The sequence below is a fragment of the Oncorhynchus gorbuscha genome, linkage group LG12, assembly GCF_021184085.1.
Source record: "Oncorhynchus gorbuscha isolate QuinsamMale2020 ecotype Even-year linkage group LG12, OgorEven_v1.0, whole genome shotgun sequence".
NCBI classification, from domain to species: domain Eukaryota; kingdom Metazoa; phylum Chordata; class Actinopteri; order Salmoniformes; family Salmonidae; genus Oncorhynchus; species Oncorhynchus gorbuscha.
This window is the reverse complement of record NC_060184.1, coordinates 32,478,163-32,502,826: the sequence shown is the minus strand read 5'-3', so window position 1 is coordinate 32,502,826 and position 24,664 is coordinate 32,478,163. Positions and strand designations below refer to the sequence as shown.

The window sequence follows — 24,664 nt, the reverse complement described above, 5'->3', positions numbered from 1 at the left end:
TTTATTTTTACTATTTTCTACATTGTAGAATAATAGTGAAGACATCAAAACTATGAAATAACACATATGGAATCATGTAGTAACCATAAAAAGCATAACTTCCTTTCATGGGCAACGATGCACCAGGCCAGCCAGTTGACATTAGCCTTCTACATCTAGCTACATGTTGAACTTCCATCCTCTCAGGCCAGGGGCACAACAACGTATGAATTTATGGTTGGATCACAATCGTCGTTATAATCATTAGCCAGTGCAGAGAATTAAGTAAAACCACAAGTCTAAATCCCGATCTCCATCCATGGCTAATTTAGGAAAGGGTTGATTTTAGCTAGCTAGCTAGCCACCAGAGGAAAATGACACAACGAGATGCAACAATTCAAGTTTTTTCTGTCAGTGAGGTTTGGCATCAAGTGTTATGTGATCGGTGTGAAGCCAAATCCAAATTCACTCAGTTTAGCTCAATACGGATTGGCTATTATTGTTTTTTATTTTTTTTATTAACAAGGGAGGCAAAATGCTCACTGGCTTCCCTTACATTCAATGCTATGGGCGGCAACAATGTCATACTCTTTAGGACCAGACAGCATCAGATAGCTAGGATACACATATTGAGACAGAGGGGAGCTGTTTCTTTCACTCGGATGTGTTCTCCAGTGAGATACATTCATCATCTTGTGAATTGAAGGACATTTATGAAACACAGATACATTATTTTGTTTATTTTTTCTTCTTGATACAAAAACATTTTTTTTGGGGGATCCTGGCTTCCCTGGGCCAACCATGAATACATGGCGCTGACCATCCGGCTTAGTTTGACAGTGAGAAGTGGCCTTTAACACCACCATTCCTTGCCCCGTTATTCAAGGACACACTAATCCAACACAATCAACCCTTCTGTACAACAATAATAAGGGCGGATAGATACATCTGGTTATGACTGGCTGGACGCTCCATTCTGCTCTGCTGGTCAATAACCTAATGGAAATCATGTTAGAAAAGAGAGATTGGCCTCCCCGCACCCCTCATCTCTCCTCTAGCTGCCTTTGTTATGATCTCAGCTTTATTATGCTATCCATAGGCCATCCCTGCTGTCCCCTAGCCACACGGGCCATTCACAATGCAACCACAGCCTTTAACGTGTCTGATTCTCCCTCCCTGCTGTCCCCTAGCCACACGGGCCATTCACAATGCAACCACAGCCTTTAACGTGTCTGATTCTCCCTCCCTGCTGTCCCCTAGCCACACGGGCCATTCACAATGCAACCACAGCCTTTAACGTGTCTGATTCTCCATCCCTGCTGTCCCCTAGCCACACGGGCCATTCACAATGCAACCACAGCCTTTAACGTGTCTGAGTCTCCATCCCTGCTGTCCCCTAGCCACACGGGCCATTCACAATGCAACCACAGCCTTTAACGTGTCTGATTCTCCATCCCTGCTGTCCCCTAGCCACACGGGCCATTCACAATGCAACCACAGCCTTTAACGTGTCTGATTCTCCATCCCTGCTGTCCCCTAGCCACACGGGCCATTCACAATGCAACCACAGCCTTTAACGTGTCTGATTATCCATCCCTGCTGTCCCCTAGCCACAGGGGCCATTCACAATGCAACCACAGCCTTTAACATGTCTGATTCTCCATCCCTGCTGTCCCCTATCCACACGGGCCATTCACAATGCAACCACAGCCTTTAACGTGTCTGATTCTCCATCCCTGCTGTCCCCTAGCCACATGGGCCATTCACAATGCAACCACAGCCTTTAACGTGTCTGATTCTCCATCCCTGCTCCTCCATCTCTCATCCTTCTCCACCTCTCTCCTCCTCCTTTGCCCCCTTTTCCTCCTCTCTCCCTCCTCCTCCAGTTCTCCTCTCTCCTCCTCCTCCATTTCCCCCCTTCTCTCTCCATCTCTCTCCTCGACCTCTCCGCTTACATTTCCTCCTCCTCTCTCCACCTCTCTCCTCCTCCTCCCTGAGATGACATATTGATCAGTGTCGGGAGCAGAGACACACAGACTAATCTACTATAGATCAGTGCAAGTCCTCTCTGCCCCTTCTTTCCCTGTTCACACCGGCCGCCTGTCTCTTTGTCTGCCTGCCTCTCTCACTCCATCTCTCCCTTCCTCCCTCGGTGGCTGCCTCTATCTCTCTCCCCCTCCCTCCTGTCCTCTTTTACTCTCTACCTGCCTGCCTGCCTGCCTCTCTCTCTACTTGCCTCCCTGCCTTCCTCTGCCCGCCACACTGCCTCCCTCTTTTACATACCTCCCTCCCTCTCTCCTTCCGATGATTTTGACTGGAGGGAGGAATAAAGAGACAGGCCAGTCCCCACAGCTACATTTAAAGAAGTAAACACACACACACACACACACCACTGTGTTTAAGATAGCTAGAGGACTCAATCCCATCTCTCCAGAGAGCGGTGAGAGTAATGAAAACAAAACAGAGCTAGATCGATGGTACAATGAGCCTGTGTGTAAATATGATTTGAAATTGGATGACAGCAGGGATTAGGGATTTGAAAGGAGGTGTATGATCCAGATAAAATGTGATATAATAAGCATTATTGGAAATCGTTATTCTTATTCCTGGGTGGGGGTGATGACATTGATTGTCGTTGTGTGGGTGAATAGGGGTGTCATTAAGATGAATGTCTGAGGTTATTGTAACAATAGCTCATCTAGGTGGAGGCTGTAGGGATTTCACAGCGTTACATTACAGTAAGATATACTGGCTTTAGAAAAGCAAACGCCACATGGTCTTAGGCCTGTTTCCCGACCCCAGATTCATCCCAGTTCCCCACACAAAGACAGGGCACAAAGCTATGTGTGTATTATGGGTGTGTGGGGCTAGCTTTACAGAGAGACAGAGGTCACATACGTGTGTGTCTCTCTATGTCAAAGCTTGCTGGGTATACCCTCAGGGGTCAGAGGTCAGAGGGCAGAGGAGCATCCTATGAAGCATTTAGCTGTGTCTGTGCCTCTGACAAAATACACTGTAGGATTTGTGCTGTGTGTGATTCATGTTACAAAACAGAAATGAGCAGAGATGACAAAAAGCTTTGGTGAAAATAAAACATGGTGATGATGCCTTTTAGGATGACGAGGGCAGTATGTTCATCCGAAATGCCAAATGTTGGTCTCTCCCTCCCTCCCTCTCCCTCCCTCTCTCTAATACCTTCCATCCCTCCATCCCAAGAATCTCTTTCACTTCCTCCTTCCACAAACTGGGTGACAGTATAGCAGGCTCAAGAGAGTTGAGCTGCAATACAAGATGCTTCCTTTGAGCACTAGCCTGCCTGTCTTGGCGCTGGTGCCCTGTGGATGCCAGGAGGCATGGCCTCCACCGCTACCGCCTCTGATCACTGGCTTACATCACGTGACTGCTGGCCCACATGGCTGAGCACAAGGGGGATGGAGGCATGTCGCTATCGTCCCTATGCCTAGGGGGTGGAGGAGTGCAGAGGAAGTAGAGAAGAGAGGAGGACAATACCGTAGCATCCTCTTTTATTCCCAGGCAGCGAGAGAGGGAGGGCGGAAAGGGGGGAGAAAGGGATAGCAGAAGGGAGGGTGGGATTCAATGCTATCGATCAGCTCTTTCTCTGTGGAGCGGTGGAGCTTAGCTGTACTCTGTCGGTTTACTCTTCAAAGAAAGAAAAAAGAGAGAAAGAGAGAGAGAGAGAGAGAGAGAGAGAGAGAGAGAGAGAGAGAGAGAGAGAGAGAGAAGCTGGGCAGGGATGAGTCTAACCCCCCTTTCTCTTGACCCACTCTATCCCTCCTTAATCCTCTGTTACAGCTCTGGCCTGACATTAGAAAAGCAGTGGAAGAGAAAGACACTGATGAAGCGTGATCCAACCATCAAGCCAGTGGGCCCAAATTAACTGAATCATCGCTCATCAGCAGGAGAGGGAGGGAGGAAGGGAGGAGGGCTGGACAGACAGACAGACAGACAGTGAGGAAGAAAGAGGCAATTAAAGCAATATGGAGAGAGAGAGAGAGAGAGAGAGAGAGAGAGAGAGAGAGAGAGAGAGAGAGAGACTAGAATGAGAGAGAGAGAGACTAGAGAGAGAGAGAGAGAGAGAGAGAGAGAGAGACTAGAATGAGAGAGAGAGACTAGAGAGAGAGAGAGAGAGAGAGAGAGAGAGAGAGAGAGAGAGAGAGAGAGAGAGAGAGAGAGAGAGAGAGAGAGAGAGAGAGAGAGAGAATGGTAATGTGTAATCAAGCAGAGCCAAGGCAGGGTGGGCATGGTTGTAAGGGTCGTACCCTGCAGTCAGTCAAGCCAGGGTTGGCATGCAGTAGAATGCGCCATGATGTCTTGCGTCCCAAATGGCACTCTATTCCCTATACAGTGCACTACTTTTGACCAGAGCCCCATGGGCCCTGGTCAAAAGTAGTGCACTAAATATGAAATAGGGTAGCATTTGGGACATAACCTATGACTCCCCACGCCCCCAGTCACATGGTGATTCATTATAATGCTGTAGAGGTAATCACTCTGTAAACAGATTAAGGGGCGGACTGGGACCAGGAATTGACCCTGGCATTTCTAACACACCAGATCTTTTTTTTCCTTAAGGCCCCCAAACCGGCCCATTTTTTTCCCTTGAGAACCCCATTATTAGCCAGATAATTGTAATTTTGCGCAAAAACTGAAGTTAGACAGGCTCACTGGGCAAAAAATGAACCAGCCCATCTGGCATTTGTCCGAAACGCTAGATGGCCAGTCCGCCCCGGGGTCTTATGAGGAACAGGGTCTTAGGCCTATTTTCCCAACCCCAGATTAATCACAGCCCCCTCAGTCATTCTCAATGGATACTCATGTTTTTGTGAATCTTATCAGCAGTCTGTGGCATAGACCTACCCTCAGAAAGTCAAGAATGGAAAGGCTTTGGTTAACTTCCTCCCTGACTACATTGCAGACGCATGCCAAGTCTTACAACTCCTGGATACGTATTTAACATATCAGCTAACCACATATGATATAGCGATCTGATGTACAACTGAATGCATTCAACTGAAATGTGTCTTCCGCATTTAACCCAAACCCTCTGAATCAGAGAGGTGCGGACATAATTGACATCCACGTCGTCGGTGCCCGGGGAACAGTGGGTTAACTGCCTTGCTCAGGGGCAGAACTAGATAATTTTACCTTGTCAGATCGGGGACCTTTCGATTACTGTCCCAACGCTCTAACAACGGGTGTGTCATGTTTGTCATTTATTATCATGTCTTGTCCCTGTGCTCCCCATTCTATTCGTTTCCCTCTGCTGGTCTTATTTGGTTCTTTCCCTCTTTCTATCCCTCTCTCTCCCCCTCCCTCTCTCACTCTCTCGCTCTCTCTTCTCTCTATCGTTCCGTTCCTGCTCCCAGCTGTTCCTATTCCCCTAATCATCATTTAGTCTTCCCACACCTGTTCCCGATCCTTTCCCCTGATTAGAGTCCCTATTTATTCCTTTGTGTTCCGTTTCTGTCCCGTCGGTTCCTTGTTTAGTATTCACCATGCTGTGATTGCGTTTCGCCCTGTCCTGTCGTGTTTTTGCTGTGATTGTGTATCGCCCTGTCCTGTCGTGTTTTTTGCCTTCATCAGATGCTGCGTGTGAGCAGGTGTCTCTGTCAACTACGGCCTGCGCCTACCCGAAGCGACCTGCAGTCTGTGGCCGCTTCTCCTGTTATTCCCCTCTACAGACTAGAGGATTTCTGTTATTCCCTGTTTGGACTTGAATAAACTCTGTTTCTGTTAAGTCGCTTTTGGGTCCTCTTTCACCTGCATGACAGGGTGTGTGCGCAGGGGTGTAGGGTGATTGGTGGAGGTGCTTTTGCGTCCAATTCCTCAGAAGTTACACTAAAGTTCTAGAACACCTACTCATTCATGGTTGTTCCTTATTTTTACTGTTTTCTACATTGCAGAATAATAGTGAAGACATCAAAACTATGAAATAACATATATAGACTCATGTAGTAAACCCCCAAAAAGTGTTAAACAAATCAAAACATATTTTATATTTGAGATTCTTCAAATAGCCACCTTGATGACAGCTCTGCGCACTCTTTGAATGTTCAAAATCACAGTGTTAGCACACTTTAAAATCCTCCAAGGATAAGTTGTTCAAAACAAGTCATTTTTGGCTAGCCACAGCAGTCAACACAGCAGTCAGCAGTAGTTGTTTAGCTTTCTGACACACCTGTTCTTAGGTATTGTTGTTCTGTTCCGTGACCTAAGACCAGGTGTACTCATTAGTCAGATTCCGTTGCAAAATATTTTGTCAGTTGCAAATGTAAAATGGCTCTCAGAATTTAAAACCCCTCTCACGATCTCACTTCTCTCTACGGAACCCCCAAATGGAGGATAATTATATGGTCTACTCACACAAGTTGGTGTTCTCACCAGTTCCAGATTATACAGTGCATTCAGAAAGTATTCAGACCCCTTGACTTTTTCCACATTTTGTTATGTTACAGCCTTATTCTAAAATGGATTCAATCGTTTTTTTTTCTCATCAATCTACAAACAATACCCCATAATGAGAAAGAAAAAACATCTCTGCAGATTCTCTCAAGCTCTGTCAGGTTGGATGGGGAGCGTCGATGCACAGCTTTTTTCAGATCTCTCCAGAGATGTTCGATTGGGTTCAAGTCCGGGCTCTGGCAGAGCCACTCAAGGACAATAAGAGACTTGTCCCGAAGCCACCCATGCATTGTCTTGGCTGTGTGCTTAGGGTCGTTGTCCTGTTGGAAGGGGAACCTTCGCCCCAGTATGAGATCCTGAGAGCTCACAAGCAGGTTTTCATCAAGGATCTCTTTTCTTGCTCTTTTTCATCTTTCCCTCGATCCTGACTAGTCTCCCAGTCCCTGCCTGGGATGCTGCCACCACCACGCTTCACCGTAGGGATGGTGCCTGGTTTCTTCTAGATTTGAAACTTGACATTCAGGCCAAAGAGTTCCATCTTGGTTTCATCAGACCAGAGAATCTTGTTTCTCATGGTCTGAGAGTCTTTTAAGGGCCTTTTGGCAAACTCCAAGTGGGCTATCATGTGCCTTTTACTGAGGAGTGGCTTTCGTCTGGTCACTCTACCATAAAGGCCTGATTGGTGGAGTGTTGCAGAGATGCCTGTCCTTCTAGAAGGTTCTCCCATTTCCACAGAGGAGCTCTGGAGCTCTGTCAGAGTTAAAATTGGGGTCTTGGCCACCTCCCTGACCAAGACCCTTTTCACCCATTTGCTCAGTTTTGCTGGTGGTTCCAAATTTCTTCCATTTAAGAATGATGGAGGCCACCGTGTTCAGATCTGTGCCTCGACACAATCCTTTCGCAGAGCTCTACGGACAATTCCTTCGACCTCATGGCTTGGTTTTTGCTCTGACATGCACTGTCAACTGTGGGACCTAATATAGATAGGTGTGTGCCTTTCCAAATCATGTCCAATCAATTGAATTTACCACAGGTGGACTCCAATCTAGTTGTAGAAACATCTCAAGGATGATCAATGGAAACAGGATGCACCAGAGCTCAATTTCGAGTCTCATAGCAAAGGATCTGAATTATGCGGTATTGTCATTATGCACTTTGTCATTATGCGGTATTGTCATTATGCATTTTGTCATTATGCGGTATTGTCATTATGCACTTTGTCATTATGCGGTATTGTCATTATGCACTTTGTCATTATGTGGTATTGTCATTATGCACTTTGTCAGTATGCGTTATTGTCATTATGCACTTTGTCATTATGCGGTATTGTCATTATGCACTTTGTCATTATGCAGTATTGTCATTATGCACTTTGTCATTATGCAGTATTGTTATTATGCATTTTGCCATTATGTGGTATTGTCATTATGCACATTGTCATTATGCAGTATTGTTATAATGCACTTTGTCATAATGCAGTATTTGACATTATGCACTTTGCCATTATGCGGTATTGTCATTATGCACTTTGTCATTATGCAGTATTGTCATTATGCACTTTGTCATTATGCAGTATTGTCATTATGCACTTTGCCAATATGCGGTATTGTCATTATGCACTTTGTCATTATGCAGTATTGTCATTATGCACTTTGTCATTATGCAGTATTGTCATTATGCACTTTGCCATTATGCGGTATTGTCATTATGCACATTGACATTATGCGGTATTGTGTGTAGCTTGATGAGGCTAATTAAAAATGTATATTTTTTAGAACAAGGCTGTAACACAATTTGGAGAAAGGGAACGGTTCTGAATACTTTCCGAATGCACTGTATGTGTGTGTTGTTGTTGTATTTAATATAAAACTCGAATTCTGAACTTTAAGCCTCTGGTCAGAATTATTCATATTTCATTATTCATGTATTCAACACATCAGCAGCAGATTAGTCCAGAAGTTGGACCAAAGACATCCATGGACCAATCCCGTGTTGAGTTACCGATGGACCAATCCCGTGTTGAGTTACCGATGGACCAATCCCGTGTTGAGTTACCGATGGACCAATCCCGTGTTGAGTTACCGATGGACCAAAGTGTGTTCCATTTTCAGACGCCCCCGTTGCTGCTTTGATCACGTCGGAGGAAATGACACATTGTAGTTACACAACTTCTTGACTTTTTGGTAGTGATGGGAAATTGAGGTTTTCTGAAGCTTTTGGGTCTTTCACCAAATTGTGGCGAAAATCGGTTCATTGCTCAACGCTTTTAACACAATGCTCATTAGGGACATCTGTTGGTCAGGAATAAACATGTTTGATGTTTATATAGAAGTTTATTATTTTTCGCTAAATCCATCAAAACTTTGTGGCGCAATGGATAGGTCTGATTATTAATAAACTAAAGTTAGTTTAAATGTGAGGTTCGCATTTCACACCCTGCGTACTTTTTGCCCGTTTTTAAATCATTTTTAAATGTGCATTTGTGGTATTAGTTAGGACGCTGGGGACAAAAGATTATCATGGACTACAGTCAAATTAACAAACTATTTGAACAACAATGTGCAGATAGTGTGGTTTCACAGGGAAAAAAAGTATCCTGTTGCTGTGGTATCTGATTAGTTCCTAATCCTTGACTCTAGCTAATGAGCTACCGTTCAGGTGGCATGTGATGAAAAGTGCATTTGTGAATCATGTCCAGGTCGGCGTTTGAAAGCAACTTGGCATCAAAGAAGCACCAGTGTGCTGATAGTGACGATTGTGTCGGCACAGATGTTCTGTTTACATAGCAGGTTAGGATAGCAAGTTAGTGAATTAACGTAGTTAGTGAATTAACGTGAATTAACGTTAGGATAGCAAGTTAGTGAATTAACGTAGAAGGTTAGGAGAACTAACGCAGCAGGTTAGGTGAATTTACCTCGACTAACCGGTACCACCTCACATTGACTCTCTACCGGTACCCCCTGTATATAGCCTCGTTATTGTCATTTTATTGTTGCTCTTATATTTTAAACTTTAGTTTATTTAGTCAATATTTTTCTTAACTCTTATTTTCTTAAAACTTCATTGTTGGTTAATACGGGCTTGTAAGTGAGCATTTCATGGTTAGGTCTACCTACACCTGTTGTATTCGGCGGATGTGACAAATAACATTTGATTTGTATCTTATTTGTGTAGCAGGTTAGGTGAATGAGGTTAAGGTTAGGAAAAGGGTTAGGGTTTAAAGCTCTGCATGGCAATGCGATGTCTGCAGTGGCCATACAGCATAATTTACTGCGATGCAGCCTCCGCAGCCGTCAGGGTTTTCATACTTATTGAGCTTAGCGGAGCAGAGCAGAGCTGTTATGACGGAAGATGTCAAGGAAGTGAGTTTGTGTTTATACAGGACGTACTGCCCCACCTACCGTCAACCAATCATGTCAACGCGGAGCTATACTGTACTATACGGAGCCCTCGGCGATGTTACAAAAGTTGATACGCGCACAGTGATGCTGTACAGAGCTTGATTTGGCCACTGCATGCCCAGTTTAAGCATACATTGGCTTTTAGGCTTAGCTACAATGCTACTGTTGTCAAAACTGTTGTCTCAGACGAGACCACTAGACAGAGCTGTAGGCCTTCTCCATCTAGGCACAACGGTAGAAACGTAAACAAACCATCTGTGGGGACAAACATCAGGATCATAACACAGGTTGTCTTTGTTGCACAGCTCAGATGTTTGTTATATCATATGGATACCATAGGGATGTGGTGAGAACACTTAGGGCTCGTTTCTCTGCCCAGTCGTTGCTGACGCCTAGATAGGTATTGAACTATCAACTAACACATCATATGTTACAGCAAACTGGTCCCCGACGGCACAGCTGCACCAGTTTCAACTGTTCTGCCTGCGGCTATAGAACCCTGACCTGTTTACCGGACATGCTACCGTGTCCCAGACCTGCTGTTTTCGACTCTCTCTAACGCACCTGCTGTCTCTATCTCTGAATGATCGGCTATGAAAAAACCAACTGACATTTACTCCTGAGGTGCTGACCTGTTGCACCGTCTACAATCACTGTGATTATTATTATTTGACCCGGCTGGTCATCTATGAACGCTAGAACATCTTGGCCATGTTCTGTAATAATCTCCACCCGGCACAGCCTGAAGAGGACTGGCCACCCCTCAGAGCCTGGTTCCTCTCTAGGTTTCTTCCTAGGTTCCTGCCTTTCTAGGGAGTTTTTCCTAGCCACCGTGCTTCTACACCTGCATTGCTTGCTGTTTGGGGTTTTAGGCTGGGTTTCTGTACAGCACTTTGTGACATCAGCTGATGTAAAAAAAAGGCTTCATAAATACATTTGATTGATTAAATGAGTTGATGACGTGGCGTGCAACCATTGGTTGATGCATGAAACGTTTGAGCTGGGGATTGCGACCTTATCCAACATGGAATGGCACAGATAACAGTCGTGTTTCCCCTGCGCAGACGCTGCATTCATCAACCAATGGTTGCGTGCCACGTCATCGACTGTGTCATCGACTGACAGTTTGCTATAACATGTGATGTGGTTAGCTGATGCGTAAAATACCTATCAAGGCTTTGTCAAATCTGGCATGCATCAGCAAGAACCGTGCAGAGGAACCTGCCCAAGATGTGCCAATTAAAGATCATGACTAATCAGATGCAAAGCCCAATTAGGCCTAATCCAGCCCAGGTGTGCAGCCTGGTTGTTAAAAACTACCTCAGTTTCATTAATTGTAGCATAGCAGAGGAACATGCCCCTCTAACATACAGAGTTAAATTAGTTATTGGTGTGGGCTTTATGATGGCAACCATTCTCAGGCTGATGTTGTTCTTACTGGTGGTAAACTTCATCTCTCCTGCTTTTCCACATACTTCCAACACTTGACCCATGGCAACGACAACTTCCAAGCCGAATGCCCCAAAATGGCAGTCATCTGCCCTTTAAACAGCATCAAGGCCACCAACAAACCATTTCCAGACCAGATCCAGTGAAAACTGTTGCTGTGAAATGCTTTTCAGACTACATGGAGATAGTCGTGAATGCTGATTTTTGTTTAAAATTGGTACGCTTATCGACATGGCTGACCTGCGCCTTGGAGTTGAACAGTACCAAGCTCAAGAGTCCTGTCGGGCTACAGTTTCAGCAGCTGGAGATGAGTACAGAATATTTGCAGCACTATCGGACTGTGGAACCAAGCATATGGTAAGCACGGCAGAATTGTTTCAATGGCAGAGCCACAACTGCCCCTCTGACATGCAGAATATAGAATCACTTTGGAGTTGAACAGTACCAAGCTCAAGAGTCCTGTCGGGCTACAGTTTCAGCAGCTGGAGATGAGTACAGAATATTTGAACAGTGTCACTATCGGACTGTGGAACCAAGCATTTTCCTTGATGCACGGCAGAATTGTTTCAATGGCAGAGCCACAACTGCCCCTCTGACATGCAGAATATAGAATCACTTTTAGACCTTTTTTAATTGGTAACAATTCTATCAGCAATGTTCTATACACTTTGCCTACTAAATATGGGCCTGTTAACAATCCCCTCAATTTTATACTTTTTAACCCCTTCATAGACGCTAACTACTTTTAGTGCTTATTGACGGTAGTATCTTCTGGCCGGGTTTGTTTTAAAGTGCCCCGACACTTGTTCTGGTAAGATCCTATTGGTATGTTCTCTCTGCATGGTGGTTTGGAAATGCATGTTACATCTTCTGCCGTTGTCGGAAAGATGCATCCTTAAAAATGCTCAGTTCAATTGGGGAAACCGGGGCCCTGAATGTGAACTCGACGCTTGCTGTTGGAATCATAAGGAATGTGTTCATATCAGTGAAATCCTTTTCAAAAGGTTACATTGCTCCACCTTCATATTACTACACATTATATGGCTATATTTCCATGTTACATCGCTTGTTTACGTAAAACGTACCTATGCTAATTACCCATCTGCGTCTCCAAACACCTGTAAGTGAAAGATGGATGCCACAAATGTGTTACCACTGAAAAATACTTTTGGCTGTAACTTAACATTGCAGTTGTGAAATGATTTGGAAGTGATACACCATGGGGCTTTAAGTACATCGAATGTTACGGCTGCCCGAGCCAATTTGCCTTAATGCATGTAAGGTCCTTGGACTACAAGGAGTCAAGTTGGGCTCATTCAGTCACTTTTTGGGATAACCTTCTGGCACTTCCTGTCCAGGTGACTAGCTTTATGAGCGGGGTTCGGGAGTCTACTTCCTGGGTGATCCCATCAACGTGGAGGTGTCTGTCAGGCTCGCTCACCACACCAGGATCTTTGTTAGCAGCTGCGCGGCAACACTGGACCCAGACTGGAACTCTGTCCCCAGATACGTCTTCATTGAAAATGATGGGTAAGGGGGGTAGTAACCTAAAGAGCCTACCTAGAATGATAGTTCTCCAGCTGTCCCTATGAAAATATTTCCCCATAATGGTGGTTGGAGGCTTCTTTGTTTGGTACCTAGGAAGATGAACTAAACTCCAATATCTAGTTTTGTATTTATCTCCCCTCCAGGTTCTTGATGGATTCCCAGTTGCCTGGCTCCAACTCCAGGTTCATGCGTAGAACCCAGGACGACAAGCTCCGCTTCCACATTGATGCCTTTAGGTTCCACCAGGAGGACAGGGCGGAGGTGAGGGCAGTGTTCTAAACAGATGTTTGAGAGAACATCATGGGTACTGTAGCTGGTACATGATGCTACAGTAATATAACTTACTGCCATTGTTGGCTACTGTGATGCTGCAATTTGCTCATCCTGTTCAGCTGTACTTCACATGCCACCTTATGGCAGTCCCTGTCATGGACCATGAAGAGCCTAGCAACAAGGCATGCTCCTTCATCGATGGCAGGTATGAGGTCTGACTTTACTCAGCTACTCTTAGCTACTGGGCTGTGACTTGTCACTGGACTATTACAGTATTTGTTAAAATGGTGTGTTCTGGGTACATGACTAAATCTTCTTGCAGGTGGAAGTCTGCCGATGAGAATGATTTGCTATATGGCCGTTGTCCATGTCTGAATAGCCAGAAGGGGGTCAGTCCAGCACTCCATCCCCTCGGTGAAAGATTAGGCAGTAGCCCACCAGAACCTCGTGTCTACCACAGCAAACCCCCAGCCTCTGGCGACCACTGGAGGAGTGGGATGAAGACTAATAAAGGTATATTTGGGATCTTAATCCCTGTTTCTTGCTGCCTTATAATGGGGTTTGAGGGGAGGGACCTTCTGCTCCAATAGGGTTGATGGGATGCTAGTAATTGAGGAGACTGAGTGTCTTGCCTGCAAATGTGTTGGTGAGAGGTTTGACTGTCATTTTAGTGTGGGAACAGCTTGCTACTTTGGGCCCAGTGATTTGTCTTCCCAACCAAACAGAAGGGTTCACTTCTATCACCACGGACAAAAGAAGTTGTCCATACACATGGCTTCCCCTCTGCTACAGACAACGCAAGGCCTGCATCACCTAGCAGTCGTTGGAAGAGTGGAATGGACTTATTCCTTATCTTATTCCTTATGTTTTGCACTACCGACAACCATAGATTTGAAAACCTGCCCCTAGGCTACAGTAACTAAGGTCTGGTTTAATTGACTGACTCTTTTGAAAGCGAATTTCGGATGGGTAACTCGCAACAAGGCAGATATCCCGATTTTTGCAGGGAGTAGCCTTTGTAGTAGTTTTAGTGAAGGTAGTTGATACAAACTAGCTACTTGTGGTAATTAAAAAGATCATTTGATCGCTCATCTTGTTAGCTACTATTTTGTATTTTATTAAAGGGAAGGCAGTGACTTCCTCCATGTACAGACATGTTAAGCCAATAGAAGGCAATCGCGATGTCTAGCCTATTGCCCGGACCATGAGGTGCTGGTCAGAAGTAGTGCACTGTAAAGGGAATAGGGTGCCGTTTCAGACATCTTCATTTCTATATAGGCTAGCTACAGTAGCTGTTAATTGTACTTTTTAATTCTAGGTCATTATTTCGGCCAGTCACAAAATGCAGGTGGTCATGGACCCAAGAAACATGGTTTCGTTAGCTCTGCAACATATGATGGCATCATCAGGCAGAAAGAACTGATTGAGCAAAGAGGTAATTACATTTCTTTACTGGTTTGCATGTATTATAATTGCATATGGGGTCTCTGCTAAATAGTCTGTTCTCAGCGCTGGAGCCCACCCTAGACCCTCAGTTGAATCCTACCCCTGAGCCCATTGGAGCAAAGATGATCAGAGATTACTCATGGTAAGGGTATGCATGGGATCATGGTACTGTAATTTAGAGGGAAGGATCCTGCTCATGACACTTTGGGAAGCAGGTTAGTGTTTATTGGGATGACTCAGCTCTGCAGTGGTCACTAGCAGGCACAGCCATAATCATTAAAGATGCATTTTAAACTTAACATTATCCACACTGCTAACCCTAATGCCTAACCTTAAAACACAAGCTTCATTAATTTTAACAATGGTCCATTTACTTTGCAGCTGGCACATCTAGCAGATATTGCTCAGGTCTGCTTCCAGGACAAGCCTCATCCCAATAAATGTCAACCGGCACATAGCAATTCCCAGTATTACTTGTGCATATCGACCTCCGGACTTCAACTGCGGTTTAGTGGTTTCAAAAAGCACTTATGACATGTTCCCAGTCCACTAACACTTATTTTTATAGAACTGGAAGTTGACGTTGCTGTGGTGACCACATTTGGTCTAGCAGCACTCTATCTCACTGCGTGATGTCCTGAAGTCCCAACACAAGGTTGAGCCTACCACTACCAAATGACCTCTGTACTTTCCTCACATCTGTTCCTGATGAGGTCAACAATGCTGAACTCAACCTGTGATGCCAAACACCAAGGGGACACTCAAAGGAACAAGATCAACCCAAGTGGTGACTGTCAACCTCACAAAAATAAATTAAAGCTACTTTGACTGATTTTGTTTCTTCTGTCTTTACCTTATCCACTACATCTAGAGTAATATGAAGTCTTGCCTTCATTTGTTAAAGTGAATGTCAGCTATAGGATCCTCTCTGTTGCTGAAGGAATTTCTAGTGTGGTGATTGAGTGTAATATGGTCAACGTTATGTACAGGTAACTTTATAAGTGAGCACAGATTCAGTGGTAGGGCGGCTCTTCAGATGTACCCATGACTCTCTCTCCAGTCTAGGGTTAATGTGAATTGGGTTCACAGGTCCCTGATCAATTCCTAGGGGATTTGGGCTTACATTGTGAAGAACGCCAGCACTATAGGGTCTTATGAACCAGTGCTGACTGGAACCCAACAATCAACACCCCTTTATTTTTAACTCATTAACCAGACTGTTATTGAACAGAAGTTAGATGGGCTAAATGGCCAGTGTTCCTGGACAGACTTACATTGATACGGGAGGGTTAGCAACCAACTGTATAATTGCGTCACATCTGTGCATGACAGGTTTTGGAAGAGAATCAAATGTCCCAGTAAAGTAATGACCTTCCTCCCATATATAAACATTCTAAAGAGGCCACTCATTTGAGCTATCCGTGTCCCCTTGCTCTCTGCTACATCCCATTTTAAACTTAAATGATATACCTGTCACGCCTTGGTCATTGTATTTTGTGTTTTCGTTGTGTTTGGTCAGGCCAGGGTGTGACATGGGTTTATATGTTGTGGTTCGTCTTGGGGTTTTTGTCATTATTGGGATTACGGCTGAGTAGGGGTGTTTCATAGGCTTGGCTGCCTGAGGCGGTTCTCAATCAGTCAGGTGATTCTCGTTGTCTCTGATTGGGAACCGTATTTAGGTAGCCTGGGTTTCGCTATGTATTTCGTGGGTGATTGTTCCTGTCTGTGTAGTTTCACCAGATAGGCTGCAATTAGGTTTCACGTTTGTTTTGTATTGTATTATTTCATGTATCGTCATTTCATTGAAGAACAGTAACAACCACGCTGCATTTCGGTCCGACTCTTTCGACAAACGAAGACCGCCGTTACAATACCATTGAGTAACTTAGATTCCTCAAAAGCTTAGTAAAACCGTGGTACCCAATCAGAACCCCCAGATATGAGCTTGTCACTCATTTGTAAAAGTAAAACACTGTCTAGCCTCGACGGACATTTTGATATGGCCATCCCTGTATCAATGGCTCTGTCCATGAGTTTGAGTGGTTACATTTTCCAAGTCCCATCCCTCAGGTGTTTACTAAATCAGTGGTGGGGTTGTTGCTGCTGTTCGAACTGCAGATTTCCCCCTTAAGTTTGGCCGGGCTCTGACTCACCGCGATGCTGGTCCTTCCCCTGCCCTTCAGCCAGCTGAACAAAGGAGACACTAATTTGGGTGATTAGTCGGCCGGTCTGGTCAAGCAGAACACCTCCCTCACACACTGCCCGTCATACTGAACTCACCTCCTGCCCAGTCAACACACACAGAGAAGTCACCTTGTCTTTCGTCTTATCGGTATGACTGAGTGTTCCAGCGCCTCCACTCATTACCAGGATGCTCCTAATATGGTCGTACCCTTTCCTTTAGCTTCCTAATGACACACAGCCACTGGTACAGCTCTAGCCACAGTCACAATTACTCCAAGGTCTCGTAGAGGGGACTCAAGGATAGTTTGTGCTTAAAAGTGACACTGTGGCTCTTGGGTTTTCTATCCAGCAAATGGGAGTATATTATTGGGTTATGTTTCTATTGGATAAAAGGGGACTGAGGATCCTATGGCTCAGTTTCTTGACTCCCCCATGGGCTACATAGACAGAATATGCAGTATGTGTAAACTGCATCCCCGTAGTCTGCTATATACGACCATATTAACTGATTATTAGACTGTAGTGTACATAGCTGATCCTCATTGTACTGCTGTATCATTATAGCGAGAAACTCCACGTGTTGGGTTGTCTCTACGATATGCTGAGCACTGAATACCGTACAGTCTGTTATCTGCGGATCTCTGTTAAACGGCTACATGATCAAGGTACATTCTAGTTACTGCTGTACCGGTATAGCGTTTCTAAAGAGCTACTCGTTACGTAATAGCCAACAGAAAGATGGCATTTACAGCATTCTGAAGGTCAAACTCCACACATCGCTGTCATCAGTACACTGGACTGTTAGGCTGTACCCCAAATGACATCCTATTCCTCATTTAGTGTGCTGCTCTTGACCAGGGTCCATAGGGCTTTTGGGATGTAGCCTTCGTCTCCTTTCTGAGGAGCGAGAACAAGATCAACCCGTCTTCCAATCTGAATTAGTTATCTTATTTTCAACTAAATGGCTTTTGCAATGGATCAATTGCCATCCTCTCTTTCAACGGTAAATAGATGTCCTTTGGGAGAGGAGCGTTGGTGATAATGACAACTGAACACTACACTTGCAGGTTTATCAAATGTCTGTATGACAATGAGATGATGGTTTTTAAAGGAAGAGGAAAAAGGACACTGATTTTTAAACATCATTTCAGGCCCTGTGTGCAATGGACAAAGACTTCCTGATGATTGTCATGGTGACGCGAGCATGAGTAATGGCCCGACAACTTTTGAAGAAGGGATTTCATCTAAACCCCTAAAATGCCTGGGAGGTCAGAGAGTACATTTTACATATCCAAAAAGAACAACAATAAGTTCTGTCTTATCACACCAAAATTCCCTTTCTTGGTAGTGAACATGAGGTCTGGCGCAGTCTTAAAGTATTCCACTGCTGTACTACAGTCAAGCTGAGTCTGCAAATGACATATGACAGGAACTATTTGGGGCCCATTTCCTCACACACAACTGCTGTGAATGTTGTGAATTAGATTAAGCTGAGGAATATTGAATGGCTGCCGAGCACTTCTTCCTCTGTTTGCCAACTCCGCAGCTTTCATTGATAATGCAATTTCATTTGTCATCACTGCTGCTGTTGCTTAGCGGAGGAAAAACCATGCTGATTTGACATATTTAATTCAACTGCTCTGACTAGCTAAGTGGAGGTGGATGCTTTGTGTGTGTGTGTGTGTGTGTGTGTGTGTGTGTGTGTGTGTGTGTGTGTGTGTGTGTGTGTGTGTGTGTGTGTGTGTGTGTGTGTGTGTGTGTGTGTGTGTGTGTGTGTGTGTGCGTGCACATCTGTACAAGCACCCTAGCATGTTTGCATTTGTGAGTGCACTCCCAGTACCCCCAACCTGAATCTACCTCTTTCAGGCAGCCCATGAAGTTGTTGCTGACGGGAGAACCAGGTAGATCAGCCGTACTAGGACTCCCACCCACGTAGAAGAAGTCATCAGACCCCAGCATGGTGTAGTCTTCCTGGGTATACCCTGTCGTGGTGAGGATCCCATCCACGGAGATAGTCACCTGTTATAGGGGTAACACATACCAAAGCCAAACCATTACACTCTGAGGTAAAACGCTCTGTTCAATAGGATACATACACCTCTCCTCTTGGTCTGCTATGACTTGGTGTCTACAGATATCTGTTGCTTCTTACATTCAGTTAGGAATTCACTTGAGATCATCTGGGCTATTGGCTAGTAGCGTTGGTGCCTTGGAGCGATAGATTGGATTAGACTGCGTTTTGGGATCTTTTAATGGCTTTAGTCATAGGGGAGGGTTCACAGGACAGGTAAAGAAAATATGTCAGAGCAGAGGCATATTTTCTTTATCTTTGATGGGTTAAGAGAATGGATTCTCGTTCGGTTTGGATAGTTCAGGTTGGGGGAGGGTTAGTAAAAATGGACAAATTGCCAAGGACAACTTGCTTGTACTTGTCTTAGGTTTCAGGGTTCAATTTGTAACTATACACAGTCACTAACACACACATACTCTCTGTGTCACACACACTCACTCACTCTTATACACACACATGCATTATATAGGGAGGATTATCACACGACTTCACGAATGTGCAAACCAAAGTTAACAAAAACACAAAGTAAGTTGGACATGTAAGGGGTATAAATTATTTGATGATGTCATACAAAGCATGATCAAGCCAATCGGGATACAGGGCTCATGCATCAATCAAGTCAAGGGGATTGGGAGGGACTAAAGTTAGCCACAACACATAGACACCACTGTCACCAGCATGCTACAAACACAACACACAGGGACGGGATGGGGGGATAGGACAGTGATAGTGAATGATAGTGGGAAAGTGAATGAACATGTTAAAGTGTTAGTGGTTATGGGTGAGAGGGTGAGAGGGTGAAGGTCATATGATGTCACCGGTCAGGAGGTGAAAGGGCGTTGATGAGCGGTGGTGGGCATGCCATGTGCCAGACTGAGTGTGTTGGAAACAACTGTCAGAGCTCCAGCAAAGAAAGGTTCGCCATTTTGTCTCTGGAACGCCATTTTGTCTCTGGGATGCCATTTTGTCTCTTTTTGGCATTTTACAGTCTGGACTGCAGTTTGGCTGCTGCTGGTTGAAGAAGAAGTCACTCTTCTTGTTTGGTTCGTGGCAGAGCTTCTGTCAGTTCTTGGCGACAGTACTCACCAAAAATGTGGAGGTTTTTATTTGGTGGAAAAACATTTTTTTATGTATCCCTGACAAAAGATCAAAAGTCAGATCTGGTGTTTCTTTTGAGACTCGTAGAACTTCTGCGAACTTCGTAGCGATGAGGAATAAAAAATATACAAATAATAAAGTAAAAGCCGGAGTGAAAAAAAGAGGAGAGGGGGAGGGAGGGGGTGTGGGGGAGGGAGGTTGGGAGGCCAAGGACGGGGAGGATATTGAGAAGTGAAGAAAGCTGTTGGTAATACAAACCCATTTCCTCATTTTTTGATAAGAAGTGTCTAGGATGAGACTCAAAGTATAAAAAGAAAAGAGGGGGGGGGGGGGGGACACACGGCAAATCCAAAAAAAGACAATTAGAATGATATCTACCAGACAATGTAGTTTGTTTACCATAGCGTGTCCCATGCCTGATTGCTTTCCGGAAAAGGGGGAAGAAAGGAAATCAAAAGAATAGTGAACAAAACGGTTGTTAATAAGGAATGGGAAAACAAAATAAAAACCAATGATGTAGGATGATAGTTAGTACATTAGTTAGTTGTTAGTTAGATAACGGTTAGTTAGTAAGTAAATAAAATGACTTAGTATTTCATGAATGGTAAGTGTTAGTCTAACAAAGTTTGTCTTCCCGAAGAGAGGGAGAAAAAGGGAAAGAAAGATTGACAGAGAGGAAGTAGAGACAGGTAGAGAGGAGGAAAAGAGGACCCTAAGCTCAGCCTCTGGTCTCACTGGTAGCTAGTGGGCTACATCCTTTAAAAACCTGGTACCTGTTAATGGCAGGAAATGAACACTTGACTTACTTGTCCACCTCTCTTCACCTCCATGCAAGGCTCCATTCTACTGGCTGAGGAAACTCCCTGCTCACTCCCTCTCCACACCACAAACAGTTCTCAGCTACTGTTTCTCTAACAGTGCTTTCACTCTTACAGTACAAGTATACACTGAGTGTACAAAACATTAAGACCACCTTCCTAATATTGAGTTGCACCCCTTTTTGCCCTCAGAACAGACTCAATTCATCTGGGCATGGACTCTACAAAGGGTCTACACTAATTGAAGTGGATTTAACAAGTGACATCAATAAGGGATCATAGCTTTCACCTGGATTCACCTTGTCAGTCTGTGTCATCTAAAGAGCAGGTGTTTCTCATGTTTTCTACACTCAATGTATATTCCTGTAGTATATATTTAATACAGCCCGACTTTTTAAAGTTGAGTTGTACTTACTTCTTGTCCACCTCTCTTCACTTCCATTCAAGGCTCCATTCAACCGGCTGGAGTCCCAACTCCCTCTCCCTCTCCCTCTCCCTCTCCCAATCCACAAACAGCTACCGATTCTCTCACTGTTTCTGCTCTAGTGTGTACAGTTACCAGTACATATCCAGTGTAAGAACAATACATTCCCTGCTTCTTAAAGCTTAGTTAAGTAGTAATACTTGTATTAAGGTACAGTATCTGATAACAGTATTAGTGTACCCCCCTTATGAACATAGGTATTGTAAACAAGATAAGCTGAGGAGCAACATAACAAATTGACAATAGAGATGCCATCAGTGGCCATGTGAACATATATTTATGCTATTTGAGGAAGATGCTCCACTGATCTGAAACCTATTTCCAATTTGACATCAGTAGGCTAATGTCAGTCACACGAAGTCCCCGCGTTCGTACCGAGTCGGATATCTTCCACTCTGCCTTGTCGCTTCTGTATTTTTACAGAGGAGTAGAATATCCGACAGTGGTTTGTAAAGGAAAGACCGTTTCTGAAGGCAACGAGATAGGGACCCAGCCTCTGATTGAAGGGTCCGCTTAGTGCAGAATAAAAGCAGAGAAGTATCAGATAAAGTTACAATGAAAGAAATAGGGAAGTCTTCAAGTTTGTACATGAAGATAAGGAAGTGACAGAAACACAGAGCCACGGTCTCCGCTCAACCACTAAGCTATCAATCACCATGTCACCTGGGCTTCTTTCATTCACATAGTCACTGGCTGCTATGAAGGCAAATAGAGGGGAAACGCAATCTAACTGCACTGATGATAACTCAATACTGCACTAAGTCCGAATATCTCTCTCGTAGTATGTATCAACACAACATTGTTGACAACTATCTGAATTTGATTATTAGGGCACTTGGAAAAGGTGCTATAAAGATAAATAAACCTCATTCAATTCAAACAGAGGAAAAACACTAATCCTCCAACGTCTAACCGAAACGATTACTCAATATTTCAAATTCATAATAGAAGTGTGATTACCGATGCAAGATCCGTAACGACTATCAACTATGTTCAGCACTTGGAGTACTTGGAAAAGCATTCATGCACAAATAAAGCCAAGACACTGCTACCATTCAATTGATCTATTGCTACTGATCATTATCAGTCTTGAACCTACGTCACCTCAGTCTCCATGGTTACCTGTCTGAGGTTGCGTGTGACCTTGATGTCGTGCCAGCCGTTGTCGTTGAACTTCCCGTTGACGGGCTCCACGATGGCCTCGAAGGCGCCCGAGCCCAGGTTGATGACCAGGCTCACCGCTCCGTCCTTTAGGGCCAGGTTGACGTAGTCAGCCGACTTCCCCGTGTGGAGTAAGAGACCGTTCCTCTGCCACGTCTTGAAGGACAATGTGATCTCATCGCTGGAGGACTGGATGGGGTTCTGGGACAGGTCGTAGCAGAAGTACTCCGAACCACGGAACGTCGCCACGTTCTCTTCCCTCGCTGGAGGTAGAAAAGAAAGAGGATAGAAGTTTGTTTTACATGTTAAGCTCTTATCCAAAACATCGAGAAGTGTAGAGTCTACGTCATTAACAGGGAAACATGTACTGTATGTCCCGAGTGGGAATCAAACGCACAACCCACAAGGAGACTATTGATGGACTCCATCCACATATCAGTGACACAAACAGGAAGCTCACTGTATAATCTATAATATTTGACCGTTAAAACATAACTATGATCCCTTCCTACACTGTAAGTATTGAATCATGTTAGAGGAAAAAAACAAAATCATAACTTAATGACCTAGAAAAACACGAGAAGTTAGGCTATGACATCACCTCCCATGAGAAGACAGGACAGATCAATCTAATCCAGTCGCCACAGTAATATATCTATGAGTCACCATATCAGCTATCCCATAATGTTCTCCTCATACTGGAACTCACGCATCATAAAAACCCAATACATGTGTCCCTCAGTCGAGGTCTCCATGCTAGCAGACTGCTTATGAGATCACAATGGTAACTGGCTACCTGCTAATGGTAGACATAAATCACGGCAGTCATATATCTGTTATATGGTTTAAAATCATTCCGCTGAAAGGAAGTATCTTCCTGTATGGGGCTTGTTGCAACACAGATGGAGTAATTTGAGACAGGTAAAGAGGCAGAGAGGTGCAGAGAGGGAAGGATGGAGACAGAGAGGGAGAGAAGGACAGGAAGAGAGAGAGAGGAGTCTCTCTGTATACGGTGCATTCGGAAAGTATTCAGACTCCTTGACCTTTTCCACATTTTGTTACGTTACAGCCTTATTCTAAAATAGATGCAATTGTTGTTTTCCGTCAGCAATCTACACACAATACCCCATAATGACAAAGCGAAAACAGGTTTTTAGAATTTTTTGCAAATACCTCATTTACACAAGTATTCAGACCCTTTGCTATGCGACTCCAAATTGAGCTCAAGTGAATCCTGTTTCAATTGATCATAACTTGATTGGAGTCCACCTGTGGTAAATTCAATTGATTGGACATGATTTGGAAAGACAAACACCTGTATATATAAGGTCCCACAGTTGACAGTGCATGTCAGAGCAAAAACCAAGACATGAGGTCTAAGGAATTGTCCGTAGAGCTCCGAGACGGGATTGTGTCAAGGTACAGATCTGGGGAAGGATACCAAAACATTTCTGCTGCATTGAAGGTCCCCAAGAACACAGTGACCTCCATCATTCTTAAATGGAAGAAGTTTGGAACCACCAAGACTCTTCCTAGAGCTGGCCCCTGGTGAAACTGAGCAATCGGGGGAGAAAGGCATTGATCAGGGAGGTAACCACGAACCTAAATGTCACTGTGACAGAGCTCTAACGTTTGTCTGCGGGGATAGGAGAAACTTCCAGAAGGACAACCATCTCTGCAGCACTCCACCAATCAGGCCTTTATGGAACAGTGGTCAGATGGAAGCCACTCCTCAGTAAAAGGCACATTGCAGCCCGCTTGGAGTTTTCCAAAAGGCACCTAAAGGCCATGAGAAACAAGATTATCTGGTCTAATGAAACCAAGATTGAACTATTTGTTCTGAATGCCACGTGTCACGTCTGGACGAAACCTAACACCCTCATGCTGTGGGTATGTTTTTCAGTGCCAGGGACCGGGAGACTAGTTTGGATCAAGGGAAAGATGAACGGAGCAAAGTACAGAGAGATCCTTGATGAAAACCTGCTCCAGAGCGCTCAGGACCTCACACTGAGACAAAGGTTCACCATTCAGGACAGCAATCCTCGTCACCATTCAGGACAGCAATCCTAAGCACACAGTCAAGACAATGCAGGAGTGGCTTCGTGACGAGTCTCTGGATGTCCTTGAGTGGCCCAGCCAGAGCCTGGACTTGAACCCGATCGAACATCTCTGGAGATACCTGAAAATATCTGTGCAGCGATGCTTCCCATCCAACCTGACAGAGCTTGAGAGGATCTGCAGAGAAGAATGGGAGAAACTCCCCAATTCAGGTGTTCCAAGCTGATAGCGTCACACTCAAGAAGACTCGAGGCTGTAATTGCTGCCAAAA

At 44.5% G+C, this 24,664-nt stretch overlaps 1 protein-coding gene across 25 annotated transcripts in view; it reads right to left on the bottom strand.

The window, feature by feature from the left end:
* Positions 1-24,664, bottom strand: part of LOC123990888 (neurexin-3b-like) — a 572,598-nt gene that overhangs the window by 387,912 nt on the left and 160,022 nt on the right. For 18 of the 25 annotated variants that reach the window (XR_006830728.1, XR_006830730.1, XR_006830729.1 and 15 more), the window contains 3 exons: positions 22,297-22,598; positions 20,272-20,295; positions 18,561-18,722 (listed from right to left, as the gene is read on the bottom strand). Coding sequence is in view for 22 of the 25 variants with exons in the window: in XM_046291875.1 (XP_046147831.1) it covers positions 18,561-18,722; positions 20,272-20,295; positions 22,297-22,598 (488 nt within the window). In the remaining 3 variants the exon portion in view is untranslated. The remainder of the gene's footprint in view (positions 1-18,560; positions 18,723-20,271; positions 20,296-22,296; positions 22,599-24,664) is intronic. The other 7 variants (XM_046291874.1, XM_046291879.1, XM_046291880.1 and 4 more) reach the window with 1 other exon arrangement.